Genomic DNA, 18,064 nt, shown 5'->3' on the forward strand with positions numbered 1-18,064 from the left:
GACAGGGTAGAATGCAAAAAGAAATAGGAAGGGAAACTCCATAGTAGATAAACGGACCTTCTCGGAGAGCGCTTCCTCCAGCGTTCCCAGAGCCGTGTCGGTGTTAGACGTGTCCGTCTGTAAGGACTTGACGCGTCCTTTAAGGCCGCTGAGCTGCTTGTCTTTGTCCTTCAGCTGATCCTGGAGGTTCTCTATCTACAAGAAGAAAAAATACATTAGACAGTGAATGATTACACTTAGAGCGAATCCATTTGAACTGGGAGAGGCTGGCAAGGACCGATCGCTTCCAGTTCAAATACAATTGGGTGTCTATTGCGGTCCACGGCAGACAAATGACTTTATTAAAAAAAAAGCCAGCGTGATGAAGAAGAAAAGGTGCTCGGACGTTTGGTCGCTGGTCAAATAGGTGACAGTTTGAGAGTTTACTGTTGAAGCCAGCTCTCAAAATTATATTTATGAAAAGACTTTAATATCTAAGAGAGAAAGTTTATTATCTAAGAGAGAGAGTTTAATATCTAAGTACTGTTTAATATCTAAGTACTGTTTAATTTCTAAGTACAGTTTAATATCGAAGTACAGTTTAAACATCTAAGTACAGTTTAAACATCTAAGTACTGTTTAATATGTAAGTACTGTTGAAGACAGTAGATATTTAGATATTAAAATCTCTTTAGAGAGAGTTTAATATCTAAGTACTGTAGAAAACTGTAGATATTTAGATATTAAACTCTCTTTGAAGAGAGAGTTTAATAACTAAGAGAGAGAGTTTAATATCCAAAAGAGAGAGTTTAATATCTAAGTACTGCTTAATATCCAAGTACTGTTGACCAGCAACCAAAAGGGACCAAAAGACTGGTGACCAAAAGACCAGCGACCAAACGTCTGGCCACATAATAAAAAGGCCCAAGTTGGAAATAAACGTCAAAGCCAAACTCCCCCCCACCTCCGGTTCTTTGTGATCCTTTTGAAACATGAAAATAAAAGCCATGAAGTTCAAGAAAAGAACTCCCACATTCACAGTGTGGATCTAAAACATCTCTTGCGCCTCATTAATCAACGGCTCACTTGACAGCTTGACTGACAGCTCGCTCTCCACACACACACACACACACACACACACACACACACACAGACACACTCAGACATACACACACACTTGACATTGGAAATCTGCAAGTCTTTGATCCACCCGGCACTTTTTGAAACTGACAAGTACTGGATGCGAAACACACAAAAACTGTTAACGTGATTTTACCTGTTTTAGTTTATTCTTTGGCCGCAAATATCCGTACACAAACTGCCTAAAAATGGCGGAAAAAAAATGCTGTGGACTATGTATTCTATTTGAAGACGACGAAGACCATGTTTTATTGAACAAGGGCCGCTTATTAGTATTCATCTGGATTTCTAACACACACACACACCCGTCTCCACTCCCCCCACCCCCCTCCCCCCTTCTTCAGAGCTGTCTGCTTGATTGGTCATTATGCCCTTCATGAACTCCATCTGTTTTGCAGATGAGAAAAGAATGCATTTGACCACTAGATGAAAATAGATGAAATGACATGCATAGCTTTTCTATGCTTTGTATTATTAGTATTTTTTTTAAATATGAAAAAAAAACATTTAATCTTGTGCTGCACTGTTGTAGCTTCTCAATTAGCTGGTATCACAGCGCCATCTACTGTACGTACAACAAACTACATGTCTCCAAAACCTTCCCATTAAAATCACTGTTAATTACCATATTTTCTCGCATATAAGCCATATTTGGAACAGAAAAAATGATGACATTGAAATTAGTCAAAAGTACAGCTTATATGCGGAAAAGACTGGCAGGTTTTTCACCAGTAGATGTCGGCAAATTAACTAGTTAATATTTATTGGTTATTTTCTGTTTTGCAGTCAGAAAACAACCATTACTGGATGAATTACTAACTTCCTTATGATATTGATCCTAATAATGCGCTTTTGTTTCATACAGTATCTCAGAAATACCATGTGTGATCATTTTTCTCAAGATTTTCCCTTCAAAGTACAATGGTACCTCGAGATACGAGCTTAATGCTTATTTGTGATAAAAAATGCATTAGATGTCGTGTTGGTACGTTCGGTACTCAACTCTCTCATCAACAATTTCCATATTTTACCTCACAGTTTAGCGGAGAGCCATATGCACTCATCAAACGAGCCACATATGGCTCTCGAGCCATATGCACTCCTCAAACGAGCCATATGCACTCATCAAACAAGCCACATATGGCTCCCGAGCCACATGCACTCATCAAACGAGCCACATATGGCTCCCGAGCCATAGGCACTCATCAAACGAGCCACATGTGGCTCCCGAGCCATATGCACTCATCAAACGAGCCACATGTGGCTCCCGAGCCATAGGCACTCATCAAACAAACCACATATGGCTCCCGAGCCACATGCAGTCATTAAACGAGCCACATATGGCTCCCGAGCCATATGCACTCATCAATCGAGCCACATATGGCTCCCAAGCCATATGCACTCATCCCACGAGCCACATATGGCTCCTGGGCCATGTTCACTCATCAAACAAGCCACATATGGCTCCTGAGCCATATGCAAGCATCAAATGAGCCACATATGGCTCCCGAGCCATAGGTTCTCTACCCCTGTTGTAGAGTCAACGCTTGGAACACGTTTTCCCACACATGACGCTTAAGGAATCATGGCCCAAATACTTACCTTTTTCTGAAGCACGACGACTTTGCGCTCCTTGACGTCCAGCATGTCCTTGAGGTCGCTAATTTCTCCGCTCTGTGTGCTCTTCTCGTCTGAGATTTCCGATATTTGCGTGCTCTTTTTGGACAGGAGTGCCTCTTTTTCCTCCAGGCGAATGCGCAAGGCGTCCAGCTGCAAGTGTCAATTGTTAGCAGGTCACAAAATGACAGCCAAGATACATTGATGAGAAGCGCTTCAGCGTACCTCGGTCTGTAGTATGGCAGCCCTCTGCTCTTTTGCGGCCAGCGACTCCTTGAGGACGTCAACGTGTTGCTTGCTGTCGGAAAACTGGTTGTTCAGAGTGTCCAGTTTGGTCCGGAGCGCCAGCATCTCACTGTCCTTGCGGTTCAAATCCTGCTTCAGCTGATCCACCTGTGCGAGAGATACAGATTGTCCAACATGAACATGACCGGACATTAGGTCGCCGGCTTTTTGGTCCCTTTTGGTCACCGGTCAAATGTTCTTAGATATTAAACAGTACTTAGATATTAAACTCTGTCTCTTAGATATTAAACTCTCTCATTATAATATACATTTGAATATAATTTTGAGAGCTGGTTTCAACAGTACTTAGATATTAAACAGTACTTAGATATTAAACTCTGTCTCTTAGATATTAAACTCTCATTATAATAAACATTTGAATATAATTTTGAGAGCTGGTTTCAACAGTACTTAGATACTAAACAGTACTTAGATATTAAACAGTACTTAGATATTAAACAGTACTTAGATATTAAAAAGTACTTAGATATTAAACAGTACTTAGATATTAAACAGTACTTAGATATTAAACAGTACTTAGATATTAAACTCTCTCTCTAAGATATTAAACTCTCTCTCTTAGACATTAGACTCTCTCATGAATATTATTTTGAGAGCTTATTATAGTTACAGATGTTGTTTTTGCTTACGCATGTTGGATTAATCAATAACCTTGTAATTGTTTTGATTCATGGCTTTAAAGCCATACGGCAATTACTGTTCGAGGAGATACTTTGGAGATTGGGAGGAAGTCTTGACGCTTTGATCTATGTCCCCTTATAAGGTAATATTATCAGAGATGCAATCTATTTAATTAAATGTCAATAATTGAATAAGATGTCTGCCTGCAGTGATTGATAATTACATCGGAAGGGTAATTATTCATGAACGCATCAGTCACCTTATTCTTCATGAACTTGGAGTGGGACCGGTACACCTCCATCTGCTTGATCTCCTCTTCTCGCTCTTCGCTGCTGAGCGCTCCGTTGGACTTGAGTGTGTTCAGGTCCTCCTCCAGCTCCCTCATGGCGCGCTCCAGAGAGCTTATTTTGGCGTCCTGGTGGGAGACGCACACATTTAGACGGGGGCGAGAGCCACGAGGAGGGGACCGCCTTACCTTCATTTCGATGACCGTCTGCAAGGCTTTAGTCTTGGTGGACTCGGGAGCCGCTTCGTACCTCCTGTGCAGTTCCTGGGGGAGCAAAACAGGTGCGGGGGGGTCAGCCCATGACAGAATTTATGGCCGCTTATCCCATCTAGTCTCCAAAATCAGATGAAGTGAGATGAGTTGGAGGACAACGAGGCAGCAAATGGGAAAGAAAAATATCCAAATCACTGCTTTTCTTTGGGAGAAATACACTCCAGAGCATGAATGGATAATAAACACTCATTTGAATGAAATTGGCTGGAGGCCACGCACTCAATGACGTTTCTAATAATGATGATGGAGAAAATGCAGGCCGAGAAGGTGGATGGAAAATGGTTCACTGGCAAGAGCTGGCCACTAGAGGGGAATGTGGTCATAAACTTGCTTCTGAGCCGTCAGCCGTCAGCAAACGAGTTTACGTATTGCATACTTGTCAACCTCTGCCAATAACTGCCCTTATAAATGAATATGATTCCCCGTACAACCCCCATAAAAAACGTACAAACACCGTACGACGCATGTTTACTCGCGGGAACTCGTTTCTTACTAGGTGGCTCCTCCATGCTTGCTTCCACGATATTTACTCTATGTATATCCACGCATGCGCATGTCATCTTTTATCGATTTTGCCGTACGCACCGCTAAAAAATACATACGATTGAGGATAATTTTTGCTAGTATACCGTGACAATAGTAACGATCAATGACAGTAGCGTCGTTGGCTACCAGCCTACGAAACTATCTGGATTTTAGCCAAAACGGTCTTGTTGAGATCGGTTTTCATAAATATTGGCTATTTAAATTTTTTTTAAAAATCCCCGTATAAAGGTCGGTGTACGGCGTACATGATTTGAAATGGTAAAGAAAACTATAAAATAAGTATAAAACGTACAAGTTGACAGGTATGGGATTGGATGATCGTCATCAGCAGGAAAATGAGTTTGAACGCCACCCACCTCTCTGAGAAGTATCATCTCTTTGTCTTTCTGCTCCAGAAAACCCTCCAGCTGATGGATGGTCATCTCGGCATCAGCCAGTCGCCTCGTCCGCTCGTGGTCTTCCTCGGTGGCGCGAGACGACAGTCCTTTGCTCTGCAACATTTCCAGGAGCTTCTTAATGGACTCGTCTCTGGGGGTGGAGAGAAAAGGGGTTCTGTCAAGCCGTTCAGGGGTAAACGACAGGGCAAAAAAAATATCCAACCAATGTTTCGTTTTTCGTTGGTCTGGGCAGAAAGACAAGCTCCCTGAGCGTACGGAGTACCAGTGTGAGCGACATTATCATAAGCAGGTGCATGTCAATGTTCCCTCTAATTTTTCATGTAAAAAGTGCTGTAAAACATGAAAAACATAAGAGGGAACAGAGCTACTGCTACTGGCTGCTACGTAAACGGCGCTATTTAGGGGAAAGGGGTAAAAAAAAAAAAAGGTTGGATTTTATTTACAGCACACCATTTGATTGCTGCTGCGCAGAGAAGACGAGAGTATTATTGCGTACGCGCGCAGCTTAGAGGAAACATTGCTCTAGTGTAACTTGTATATATTTATTATTCTTTGGCTAGTGCGACTTATAGTCAGAAAAATATGTGCGCGTTATTCTTATCTATGTCGTGGCAGGTGCATGTCAATGTTCCCTCTATTTTTTTCATGTAAAACATGCTGTAAAACACAAAAAACATAAGAGTGGACAGAGGTACTGCCACTGGCTGCTACATAAACGGCGCTATGTAGGGGAAAGAGGTAAAAAAAAAAAAGGTTGGATTTTATTTACTGCGCGCCATAGATTGCTGCTGCGCGGAGAAGACGAAAGTAGTGCGCAATTGCGCACACGCACAGCTTAGAGGGAACATTGGATCCAACCCACCTGGCGTTTAAAGTGTGCTTCTGAGTGTCGATCCTCAGCTCCATCTCTTCCACGGTCTTCCGCAGGAGGAAGAGCTCCTTAACCTGCCGTTCAAATTCGCCGTGGAGACGCAGGAAGTTCTCTTCGGTCATTTCCTGAGGGGAAACGGCTTGGGTACCAAAGCGCCCGTTTTCTGAGTAATCCGACTGGAAGAGCTGGTTGAGATCGCGTTGGATTCGGAGCTCGTCTTGCAAGGCTTGGATGGTGCACTGGAGATGCTGGGAAAACACGTGGTTTGGGAATGTTTGAAATTGGAAAAAAATGGCAAAAAAAATACATTATATACCGTATTTTCACGACTATAAGGTGCACCGCATTATAAGGCGCACCCTCAATAAATGACATTTTTTCCATAAATAAGGCGCACTGTATTATAAGGCGCACTGTCTATTTTGGAGAAAATGTAAGACTTTTAAGTGCGCCTTATAGTCGTGAAAGTACGGTAATTGCTATTGACATCCAGGTATGAAGCACTCACTACACAGTCACCTCTAGAGCCAGCCATTGTTGATGTTTTGGATTTTTTTGTATAAAATCTTGCAGTGGAGGAGGAGCTATATGATGGAAGATTTTGTAAACTAAGATGGCATCTGGAAATTTAACAGTATAGTTTCAGTTTGGGCCTTTGTGTTTTTTTAATATCTGACAGTGGTGGTTTTTCGGTTTTCTGCTTTTTCCATATATAAGGCGCACTGTATTTTAAGGCGCACTGTCTATTTTGGGGAACATTTAAAACTTTTAAGTGTGCCTTACAGTCGTGAAAATACGGTACTTATACTAAATATATGTACTATCTTTCTAATTGCCCCGTCCTGTCCTGTCCTTCACAAACTAGAGTTGTGTTAGGTCAGGGGTCGGGAACTTTTTTGACGAAGAGAGCCACAAACAATTCAAATTTTCCAATGTAATTCCTTGTGAGCCATATTGCAAATTTAAAAGTCAACATACATGTAAACGAGTGCCTTATATTTTTTTTTTGTAATTTCACCACTTTTAAAGTGGAAAAAAATGAATATGTTTTTTTTAAATATTCTTATGCTGTTGCTAATCAATGAGGATTCGTTCCAGACGAGTCTACTGCAAAAAAAAAAATGAAAATTAAAGCAGTTCTAGATGTATATATCAGTTCTGTCACCAGCAATTTCGATATTTTAGCTCACAGGTTAGCAAAGAGCCAGATGCACTCATCAAAAGAGCCACATGTGGCTCCTGAGCCGTAGGTTCCCTACCCCTGTGTTAGGGGGTTAGGTTTAAGGTTCGATTCTCAACTTTTATTCTCTTTTTTTGGTGCACGTGATCAACCAACATATATATATATATATCCCTTATAAAAAATTAAATACAAAAACAACCTTCACTACAAACGGAAACAATGGCTTAGGCGTTCATCCGAGAGCACACGTTAACGTCGTTGAGGGGGAAATACGCCCGCAGTAGAAAGCGGAGGGCTTTAAATCGGGGATAATTTATTGGACGCATGCATGCAAAAAAAAAAAAAGGTTCACACATGGTCAGTGAACGCCACGCCAACTTTGGAGGATTCAGACGGGATTCGAATAGGGAACTTGTGCCGTGTCTCCCGCCGACACACGCAGCTGGAATGCACAGCTGGAATGCACAGCTGAGAAATGCCAGACCACTTGAGAGAGGGAAATAATTGAGGCATCCATTAGGCGACATTTAAAAACACTAAGGGGAATACAGCAGATTAGACGCAGCTCATTAGCCCGGAAAATGGAGCTGGGGGTCAGTCAGAAAAGGCGCTTGTCTTCTTCTGTTCCTCTGTTGAGTCATTGTTGACCTTTGAACCCGTCCACGCCTCCCCAATCAATTCCAATTTTTGACGGACAAACTGTTCAAACATTAGCAGGCCAGTGCTGCTAGTAGAAGTATCTTTTAATATTTAAACTCTTTGGTTCCAAAGAAATTAGCAGATTTTGAAGTGGTATCTTTGGGTAGAATAGCACCCCCAAATAGGTCATTTTTAAAATGTTTTCATATTTATTTTTACCTTAAAACCCATTGATAGAAATCCAAAAGGATCATTTTTGAACAATTCCACCCACAAGTAGAAGGCACGCCTAAAACGCCCAAAAACTGCGTGACCGGACGTTTGGTCGCCAGTCATTTGTTTGCCGGTCTTTTGGTCCCTTTTGGTCGCCGGTCAAATGTACTTAGATATTAAACAGTACTTTAATATTAAACAGTACTTGGATATTAAACAGTACTTGGATATTAAACAGTACTTGGATATTAAACAGTACTTGGATATTAAACAGTACTTGGATATTAAACAGTACTTGGATATTAAACAGTACTTGGATATTAAACAGTACTTGGATATTAAACAGTACTTGGATATTAAACAGTACTTGGATATTAAACAGTACTTGGATATTAAACAGTACTTGGATATTAAACAGTACTTGGATATTAAACAGTACTTGGATATTAAACAGTACTTGGATATTAAACAGTACTTGGATATTATACAGTACTTGGATATTATACAGTACTTGGATATTATACAGTACTTGGATATTATACAGTACTTGGATATTATACAGTACTTAGATATTATACAGTACTTAGATATTATACAGTACTTAGATATTATACAGTACTTAGATATTAAACATTACTTAGATATTAAACAGTACTTAGATATTAAACTCTCTCTCTTAGCTATTAAACTCTCTCATGAGTATCATTTTTAGAGCTGGTTTCAACAGTAAACTCTCCGGTCACCATTTGACCGGCGACCAAAAGGGACCAAAAGACCGGCCACCAAAAGACCGGCCACCAAAAGACCGGCCACCAAAAGACCGGCGACCAAACGTCCGGTCACGACATAAATGATCTTTCTTCATTCAATCACATGCCACCAACAATGGCAGCAAAAACGTTAAGGGTGGAGGGGCTTTGACTTTTCCTTTGAGCGTCCTCCTTCCCCCACCATTCTCTGACTTTCTCCATTTCCCCTGCGAGGTTGCCGCGTTTGCGTGCCGAGGCAAACGGTAGCCATGACGCTCCATATAAGGAGCGGCTGTAGACAGGAATGGAGCCAGTGTAAAGGCATTTCCACTTTCTTTTTTCTCATGCCGGGATGTGAAAGCGCTCATGTTAAATACATGTGACAGCTGGCTTCTCTCCTCATATTTTCCCTGGTCCGTGAACTCAGTGTTGACCCCCACGCCGCATCTCAATGTGACTGATTAGGGTCAACATTTCTCTCCGGGCGCCCTTTGGCTCTTTTCTACTCGCTATTTACTTGTTTGGACGCACGTCCATACATTCTTATCGTGAGAGGAATGTAAGTTGGGATTTTCGTCTTGTTCACGCTTGACAGCCATTTTGAGCAGAAACAATGAATATGTGGGTTTGTATGTATAAATATATATTTGGATGTATGGTTTGAGTTAGCGTGACTCAGCCACTGAGCAAGAGATTAAATGGAGGAATTGAAGAAGAGAGATGGCTAAAGCTAAAGGACAGATGAGCAGCGGCCGCAGGCATCGAACGAAGAGGCGGCTTGGAAATGAACGCTCACATTTTTCATGTTTGGTCTTTTGCGCTTCTGCCCTAAATTCCGCCATCTATCCTATTTTACGGACTATAAGTCAGTGTTTGGGCGTTGTAGGCGTGCCTTCGACTTGTGGGTGGAATTGTTCAAAAATGATCCTTTTGGATTTCAATCAATGAGTTTAAAGGTAAAAATAAATATGAAAATGACCTTTGGGGGTGCTATTCGGACTGGTGCTCGGACGTTTGGTCGCCGGTCTTTTGGTCGCCAGTCAAATGGTGACAGGTTTACTATTGGAGCCAACTCTCAAAATATATATATATTCATGAGAGAGAGTTTAGTATCTAAGAGAGAGAGTTTAATATCTAAGAGAGAGAGTTTAATATCTCAGAGAGAGAGTTTAATATCTAAGAGAGAGTTTAATATCTAAGTACTGTTTAGTATCCAAGTACTTTTGAAAACAGTCGATATTTAGATATTAATCTCTCTCTCATGAATATAATTTCAAGAGCTGTACTTGGATATTAAACAGTACCTAGATATTAAACAGTACTTAGATATTAAACAGTACTTGGATATTAAACAGTACTTAGATATTAAACAGTACTTGGATATTAAATAGTACTTATATATTAAACAGTACTTAGATATTAATCAGTACTTACATATTAAACTCTCTCTCTTAGATATTAAACTCTTTATCATTAATATAATTTTGAGAGCTGGTTTCAACAGTAAACTCTGTCACCATTTGACCAGCAACCAAAAGACCGGCAACCAAACATCCGGTCACAGCTTATACTAGATTTGGAGTTAGTATTATACAGAAATGTACTACAGTAAAAATAATTGATTGTGCCATTTTAGGCTGGACGCAATGACACTACTGGGACAGCAATTTTGCATCAGCAAACTCTGCATAGAGGGGAAAGTCTTACACCACTAACTAAGCATGGAAATGATGGAGAAAAGTCTAGACAACTGGTAATTTCATTTAAAAAAAACATTTGTTTTTAGATGCGCCCTATATAGATTGCACCCTGGGCAGTCGCTAATATCAACCATGACAAAAAAACGGACCTGTAAAGTAGCGATGATATAAGTAAAAAAATTTTTAAAAAAACAATGTTTTGTCTTCCTCTCCATCTGCTCTGTTCTTGCCTCTACCTAGCTACCCCCCCCCCTTTAAATAAACATGCAGGTTTGATGACCATCTGTTAAGCAAAAGCATTCATGTGTGAAAAACACACAGCGAACACGCTCCAGAAGCCAGCCATTTTTAAAGACCTTCTTCTCGCTGTCAGCGACAAAAAGTCAGGAAATAGAGCAGCAAACACACTCGTGGGAAAGAGTGAGTCACGGCTTAACGGAAAATAGCGCAGAGGCCGAACCCGGCGAGCTAGATGACACGCTGAGGATCGTCTTTGCCACTTTGGCCAGGTTGGCATGGTGCTGTTCTTTCCAGGCCCACCCGCAAGGGGAGTTTTTAATTGTACCGTATTTTCACAACAATAAGGCGCACTTAAAAGTCTTACATTTTCTCCAAAATAGACAGTGTGCCTTATAATCCAGTGCGCCTTATATATGGAAAAAACAGAAACCAAAAACGAAAAACCACCACTGTCGGATATTAAAAAAACAAAAACGCCTGAAATGAAACAATACTGTTAAATATGCAGATGCCATCTTAGTTTACAACATCTTCCATCATATAGCTCCTCCCCCACTGCAAGATTTTATACAAAAAATCCAAAACATCAACAATGGCTGGCTCTAGAGGTGACTGTGTAGTGAGTGCTTCATACTGTTATACTAGGGTTGAAGTTAGTATTCAGGTTAGGGTTATCGGTCGTACTAGGGTTGAGGTTAGTGCTAGGGTTAGGTCCCTCAATTGTGCTAGGGCTGAGTTTAGTTTTGAGATTATCGGTCGACCTGGGGTTAGCGCTGAAGTTAGGGTTGTTAGTCAACACAGTTTCCTGTTTTTTTATTTATTTTATTTTTTTAGGGGTAATCCTTCCCTATTCTCCCTTTGCCTTTATTCATATTTAACCCTTTCAGTCTTTTTGTTCCTAGGTACCAAATCCATCTTTTGTGTTTTTCCTTTCTGTATCATTTCAATTCTCTTTCATGCCACTTTAAACGTGTCAAATCCATATACTGTGAAATATTGAACTAATTTTGAGTCCATTTCTTTTTTTATTGATAGTATTGAAAACATGTGGTATCATGTTTGGGCTAGTGTGTTCCTGGTTTCCCCTACATACATATTTGCCTCAGATTAGTTCCACAATTAGCCGATCTGATCTCATTTTTAATGCGTAACATTTTCACAAAACTGCACTCTGTTTTTCGTTTCAGGTCACTTCTTATTTGCCATTAATCCAACGATTCCAATTCTTTTGAGGTATTTTGCAATGAAGGAAAAGTCTGCAGTGCAGATGGTGAGCTCCCAGAGCCAAAGGAGCCAAGTCTCCATTTACGTATTAAGCACTTCTGATTTTAAATCACACACAAGTGCCAACTCGTGTTTGCGCGACTTGTACACAAGAGTCTGAGTGTACTAACGTGGGGTGACACACAACTCCCAAACACGAGTGAGTAGAAACAACACAAATGGATACATGTCAGAAAAATTGCATGCAAACGACCAGCGTGACACTGGCACACACTCCGACTGTGACGTCACGTAGCTCCGAGTACAGCCGGTAGCGTACAGCAGGCGGTGGAAGGACAGTGCGGTTATTGTTAAGTTCACCACGAGTGTGTGGAGAAAGGATGGCAAGCGAGAGCTGTGCAATGCACGGGAATGATATGAGAAGGAAGCCGGAAAGTTGCGGCATTCCAGGCATTCCTGGCTTGTTTTTTATTTCTTTCCCTGCAGCGATCAAACTATGAAAGAGTAATGAATCGACAGCAAGCAACGAGTGACCGAAAAGAGAAAGAAGATGGTTAGATGAAGGCTTTTGGTCTTTCCATTCTTATTGTTGAAGCTCTTTGGTGACGAGGCCAGATGAGAAAAGCAAATATGTACGGCGAGCCAAAAGAAATCTTGCCTTGTCCAAATTTAACTTTGAGGAGGAGTAAAGCAAGAGTGCTCATTGCCTTTTCATTGAATCTAAAGTGGTACCTGTACTTACAAAAGCTTCTACATACAACATTTTCTGATTATAAAAGCCTTGGATATGCCAATTACTGTATCAATCGTGATGTTTGGTCGCCGGTCTTTTGGTCACCGGTCAAATGGTGACAGAGTTTACTGTTGAAACCAGCTCTCAAAATTATATTCATGAGAGAGTTTAATATCTAAGAGAGAGAGAGAGTTTAATATCTAAGATATAGAGAGTTTAATATCTAAGATATAGAGAGTTTAATATCTAAGTACTGTTTTGTATCTAAATACTGTTTAATATTTAAGTACTGTTTAATATCTAAGTGCTGTTTTGTATCTAAATACTGTTAAATATTTAAGTACTGTTTAACATCTAAGTACTGTTTAACATCTAAGTACTGTTTATTATCTAAGTACTGTTTAATATCTGAGTACTGTTTAATATTTAAGTACTGTTTAATATCTAAGTACTGTTTAATATCTAAGTACTGTTGAAAGATATCTAAGTACTGTTTAATATCCAAGTACTGTTGAAAAATATCTAAGTAATGTTTAATATTCAAGTACTGTTGAAAAATATCTAAGCACTGTTGAAAAATATCTAAGTACTGTTTAATATCTAAGTACTGTTGAAACCAGCTGTCAAAATTATATTCATGAGAGAGAGATTAATATTTAAATATCTACTGTGTCAACAGTACTTAGATATTAAAATCTCTATCGATAAAATACAATTTATTACAATTTGCAAGTAGAGCTACCACTGTATGACACGCGAAAATAAATCCTTCCTCGTCCAAATTTAACTCTGAGAAGGAGTAATTGCGGTAGCTTACTCACTTTTTATAGCTATTTGGAAACCAACAGCCCAAATGCATACTTGTTGTCTAACCCAGGAACCGGTCACCATGGTGACGCTCCAGATTACACAGCATCCCTGTTGCAGTAGTTAAAAAGACCATTTTTCGATATGTACAAGGAAGGGGGGGGCTCCGGCTAAGTTGAACATTCACAGGGCGAGGGGGCGTGACCCCGGCATGCCTGCAGGCGTACGATCATCTGTGGGGAGCGTATAACTATAAATTATGCCACTAGGTTTCGAAACGTGCGTTCGGCCGAGTCACCCTGGGACACCTTAAATAGTACCGAATTTTCACGACATAAGGCGCACTTAAAAGTCTCAAATTTTCTCCAAAATAGACAGTGCGCCTTATAATCCAGTGCGCCTTATAATACAGTGCACCTTATAATACAGTGCACCTTATAATACAGTGCGCCTTATGATCCAGTGCACCTTATATATGGAAAGAACAGAAACCAAAAACGAAAAACCACGACTGTCGGATATTAAAAAAACACAAACGCCTGAACTGAAACAATACTGTTAAATATGCAGATGAAATCTTAGTTTACAACATCTTTCATCATATAGCTCCTCCCCCACTGCAAAATCTTATACCAAAAAATACAAAACATCAACAATGGCCGGCTCTATAGGTGACTGTGTAGTGAGTGCTTCATACCTGGAAGTCAATAGCAATTACCGTATTTTCACGACTATAAGGCGCACTTACAAGTCTTAAATTTTCTCCAAAATAGACAGTGCGGCTTATAATACAGCGCGCCTTATATATGGAAAAAAATCATTCATTGAGGTTGGGCCTTATAATGCGGTGCACCTTATAGTCGTGAAGATACGGTAAGCCAAGGGGAAAGAAAGAGGAAAGAAGGGAAGCCTAGATGAGATAATCATGGAAATGAAAAGGGCTTAAAAGGGTGTGAGCGGAATGAAAGTGAAAAGATGATAGCCCATTCACACGCCACACACGACTCTTTCGTGTCTTCACATGTATCGCCTCTAACACGACTGAACGACTGAAATGTGTGCCGGGAGTGAAAAGCACTGCAGGTACGAGAAATGGCAAACTTATTCACATAGCACTTTTACTTTAAAGTAAACATTGGATTATGACAAATAATTCAGGCTGTACCTGCGTTTCCTCCTGCACCACCCGGTATTGTTCCTTCCAAACGCTCATTTTGGTGGCTTCATCCTTCCTGAGTGCGCGCTCTTTCTTCAGTTCTGGACTCCAGAAGGTCTTGATGGAGTTCATGGATGAGCTCAGTTTGGATTCCTTTGCATCCAACTATAAACAATGAATGAATTAAAGAATGCTAGGTCGTTCAAAAAGATAATACCAATCCAATGCTGCGGGAAGTTATTTTTTGGGGGGTAAATGTTGCTTTGGTTTTGACATTTTGAAGGCATATGGACTTACATCTCGACGCAGAAGCTCATTTTCTCTTAAGACTTCTCTCAGCTGGCTCTGCAGATCTATCATGGCACCGTCCTGAACCTGGAACACACTTTGTTTTTAGAGACGTCCCAGATCATGTGACCGACATTCAGGCCCGATCGGTGCTCGGACCTTTGGTTGCCGGTCTTTTGGTCGCCGGTCAGGCTCGATCATTGCTCGGACGTTTGGTCTAATAGATAATTTAATATCTAAGAGAGAGTTTAATATCTAAGTACTGTTTAATATCAAAGTACTGTTTAATATCAAAGTACCGTTTAATATCTAAGTACAGTTTAGTATCTAAGTACAGTTTAATATCCAAGTACAGTTTAATATCCAAGTACAGTTTAATATCCAAGTACAGTTTATTATATCTAAGCACTGTTAAATATCTAAGTACTGTTTAAAATCTAAGTACTGTTTAATATCTAAGTACTGTTTAATATTTAAGTACTGCTTAATATCTAAGTACTGTTTAATATCTAAGTACTGTTTAAAACAGTAGATATTTAGATATTAAGCTCTCTCTCATGAATATAATTTTGAGAGCAGTACTTAGATATTAAACAGTAATTAGATATTAAGCCATACTTAGATATTAAGCCATACTTAGATATTAAGCCATACTTAGATATTAAGCCATACTTAGATATTAAGCCATACTTAGATATTAAGCCATACTTAGATATTAAGCCATACTTAGATATTAAGCCATACTTAGATATTAAGCCATACTTAGATATTAAGCCATACTTAGATATTAAGCCATACTTAGATATTAAGCCATACTTAGATATTAAGCCATACTCAGACATTAAACAGTACTTAAACTCCCTCTCTTAGATATTAAACTCTCATTCATGGATATAATTTTGAGAGATGGGTTCAGCAGTAAACTCTCTGTCACCATTTGACCGGCGACCAAAAGACCAGCGACCAAACCTCCGGTCACGGTTTAGGCTCTAGCCCCCTTCACCATCCTGCCGTCCGGAAAATGGAATAAGTCTCACCTGTCTCGTCGAGTGGGGCACGGTAGAAGGCTGCATTGGCTGGTTTAGCAGCTCCCCGCCAAAAGCGATGGCGTCGCTCGACACCTCGGCGGGGCCGCCTCCTCCAGAATTGATCGTAGGGCCGCAGCCTACAAATGCGCTTCGGACCCCGTAGGGAAGTCGGGCGCCGCCGGCACAACCTAGGGTCATGCTGCTTTTGGGCAAACCTGGGTTGAGTCCACTCCCCAGGCTCCCCAGGGTTATTGGGTCTTCGGTACTGTCGGCGTAATACACCGGCCCCCCCATGGCGTAAGCGGCATTGAGCGATTGGATATTCTCCATGGATAAGGTTTTTCCAGAAGTGCCGAGGCCGCTTCCGTTTCGCCGGTGAGCCGTCCGTGGGGATCGCGGGAGTCGGGGAGAGCGTCCGGGACTGGCTGAGCCATTGCCATTGTTGGACCCTACTGCGTCCAGCTTGGAGACGGAACGAGAACTTCCGTACATGATGAAGGGATCGGCGGAGGATTTTGTTCCTGGTCCAGGCAAAAGACTAAGTGAGAATGCCAGATGGGGAAAAAGTCCAAATCTGGGGAGTCGGCTCGCGTCCTGATGAAATCATGAGTTGGCGGAATGCGTGGGATGGCCCAATTTTTTTTTTTTTAAAGGTCACAAAATGCTCCTGTTTAATGATACGGTGCTGAGACTTCGGTCATTACTGTAATGCAATCAGCCAGTCACCTAAGGAAGAGGAGAGATTTTTAAGAAATTATAATAATAATAATAAATACAAATTAAAAATAATAAAAATCAAACAGATCATAAACAAGAGAGCTCTATACATCACATTGCATAATTTTTTTATCAATTAAAATTGCAAAAAATACAATATTTTCCACCGTAAAAAAAGACATAAGGCTTTTTTTCCCGCAAAAAAAACGACTTAGTATAGTAAGAATTTTTTTCTCGCAAAAACGACAGTAGAGTAAGGCTTTTTTTTCGCAAAAAAAGGACATAGTACATAGAGTAAGGATTTTTTTGCAAAAAAAGGACATAGTACATACAGTAAGGCTTTTTTTGCAAAAAAACAACATAGTTGTAAGGATTTTTTTGCAAAAAAACAACATAGTTGTAAGGATTTTTTTGCAAAAAAACAACATAGTTGTAAGGATTTTTTTGCAAAAAAACAACATAGTTGTAAGGATTTTTTTGCAAAAAAACAACATAGTTGTAAGGATTTTTTTGCAAAAAAACAACATAGTTGTAAGGATTTTTTTGCAAAAAAACAACATAGTTGTAAGGATTTTTTTGCAAAAAAACAACATAGTTGTAAGGATTTTTTTGCAAAAAAACAACATAGTTGTAAGGATTTTTTTGCAAAAAAACAACATAGTTGTAAGGATTTTTTTGCAAAAAAACAACATAGTTGTAAGGATTTTTTTGCAAAAAAACAACATAGTTGTAAGGATTTTTTTCCTCAAAAAACGACTTAGTATACTAAGGCTTTTTTTCGTATGAAAGCCAAGAAAATCATAGTTAAGAGAGTTCAATTCCTCACACTGGACTATTTTTACATTTAAACATCATTTTTTACAGGATAATTTTGTGCTGGCAACTGATTTGCAAAATAAAACAAATACAAATGTGGGAAAAAAAAACATTTGGATATGCTATTTTTCCTTTGTTAATCCGTTTACGAGATATCCGCAGCCCCCCCCCCCCCCCCCCCCCAAAAAAAAAAAAATTCAGGTGACTTGCGTAGAAAACTAAACAATCCTGAATATACATATTGTGTCACTCAAAAGACGATAACGCTGGATTGCCATTTGCACAGATTCCATCTTCAGTTCATGTTGCAGCCCCCCCTTTTAACGCAGTTGGCCCCTCCGTGAAATTCCACAGCCCTACAACAGTGTGAGCAACGCACGCTTGTTGCAACTGCGCTGATTTCAGGCCGACATCGTGCAAATCCGCAGCTCGTCGGTCACGGATGACTGAAACGGGGAAAAAAACCATCTGCGCCGTGTTCCCCCTTGGGGCTAAAAATATACACCTGGCTGACACCCATCCTATTTTCTTTGA

At 40.2% G+C, this 18,064-nt stretch overlaps 1 protein-coding gene across 7 annotated transcripts in view; it reads right to left on the minus strand.

Annotated features, from left to right (window-relative positions):
• Window positions 1-18,064, minus strand: part of LOC144181101 (ELKS/Rab6-interacting/CAST family member 1-like) — a 79,544-nt gene that overhangs the window by 58,074 nt on the left and 3,406 nt on the right. For all 7 annotated transcript variants that reach the window (XR_013324612.1, XR_013324611.1, XR_013324610.1 and 4 more), the window contains exons 2-11: window positions 16,007-16,723; window positions 14,979-15,056; window positions 14,691-14,846; window positions 6,029-6,285; window positions 5,125-5,296; window positions 4,139-4,213; window positions 3,923-4,078; window positions 2,962-3,129; window positions 2,722-2,889; window positions 58-195 (exon numbers count right to left, since the gene is read on the minus strand). Coding sequence is in view for 4 of the 7 variants with exons in the window: in XM_077709397.1 (XP_077565523.1) it covers window positions 58-195; window positions 2,722-2,889; window positions 2,962-3,129; window positions 3,923-4,078; window positions 4,139-4,213; window positions 5,125-5,296; window positions 6,029-6,285; window positions 14,691-14,846; window positions 14,979-15,056; window positions 16,007-16,489 (1,851 nt within the window). In the remaining 3 variants the exon portion in view is untranslated. The remainder of the gene's footprint in view (window positions 1-57; window positions 196-2,721; window positions 2,890-2,961; window positions 3,130-3,922; window positions 4,079-4,138; window positions 4,214-5,124; window positions 5,297-6,028; window positions 6,286-14,690; window positions 14,847-14,978; window positions 15,057-16,006; window positions 16,724-18,064) is intronic.

Source organism: Stigmatopora nigra, chromosome 23 (assembly GCF_051989575.1).
Source record: "Stigmatopora nigra isolate UIUO_SnigA chromosome 23, RoL_Snig_1.1, whole genome shotgun sequence".
In the NCBI taxonomy this organism is placed as follows: Eukaryota; Metazoa; Chordata; class Actinopteri; order Syngnathiformes; family Syngnathidae; genus Stigmatopora; species Stigmatopora nigra.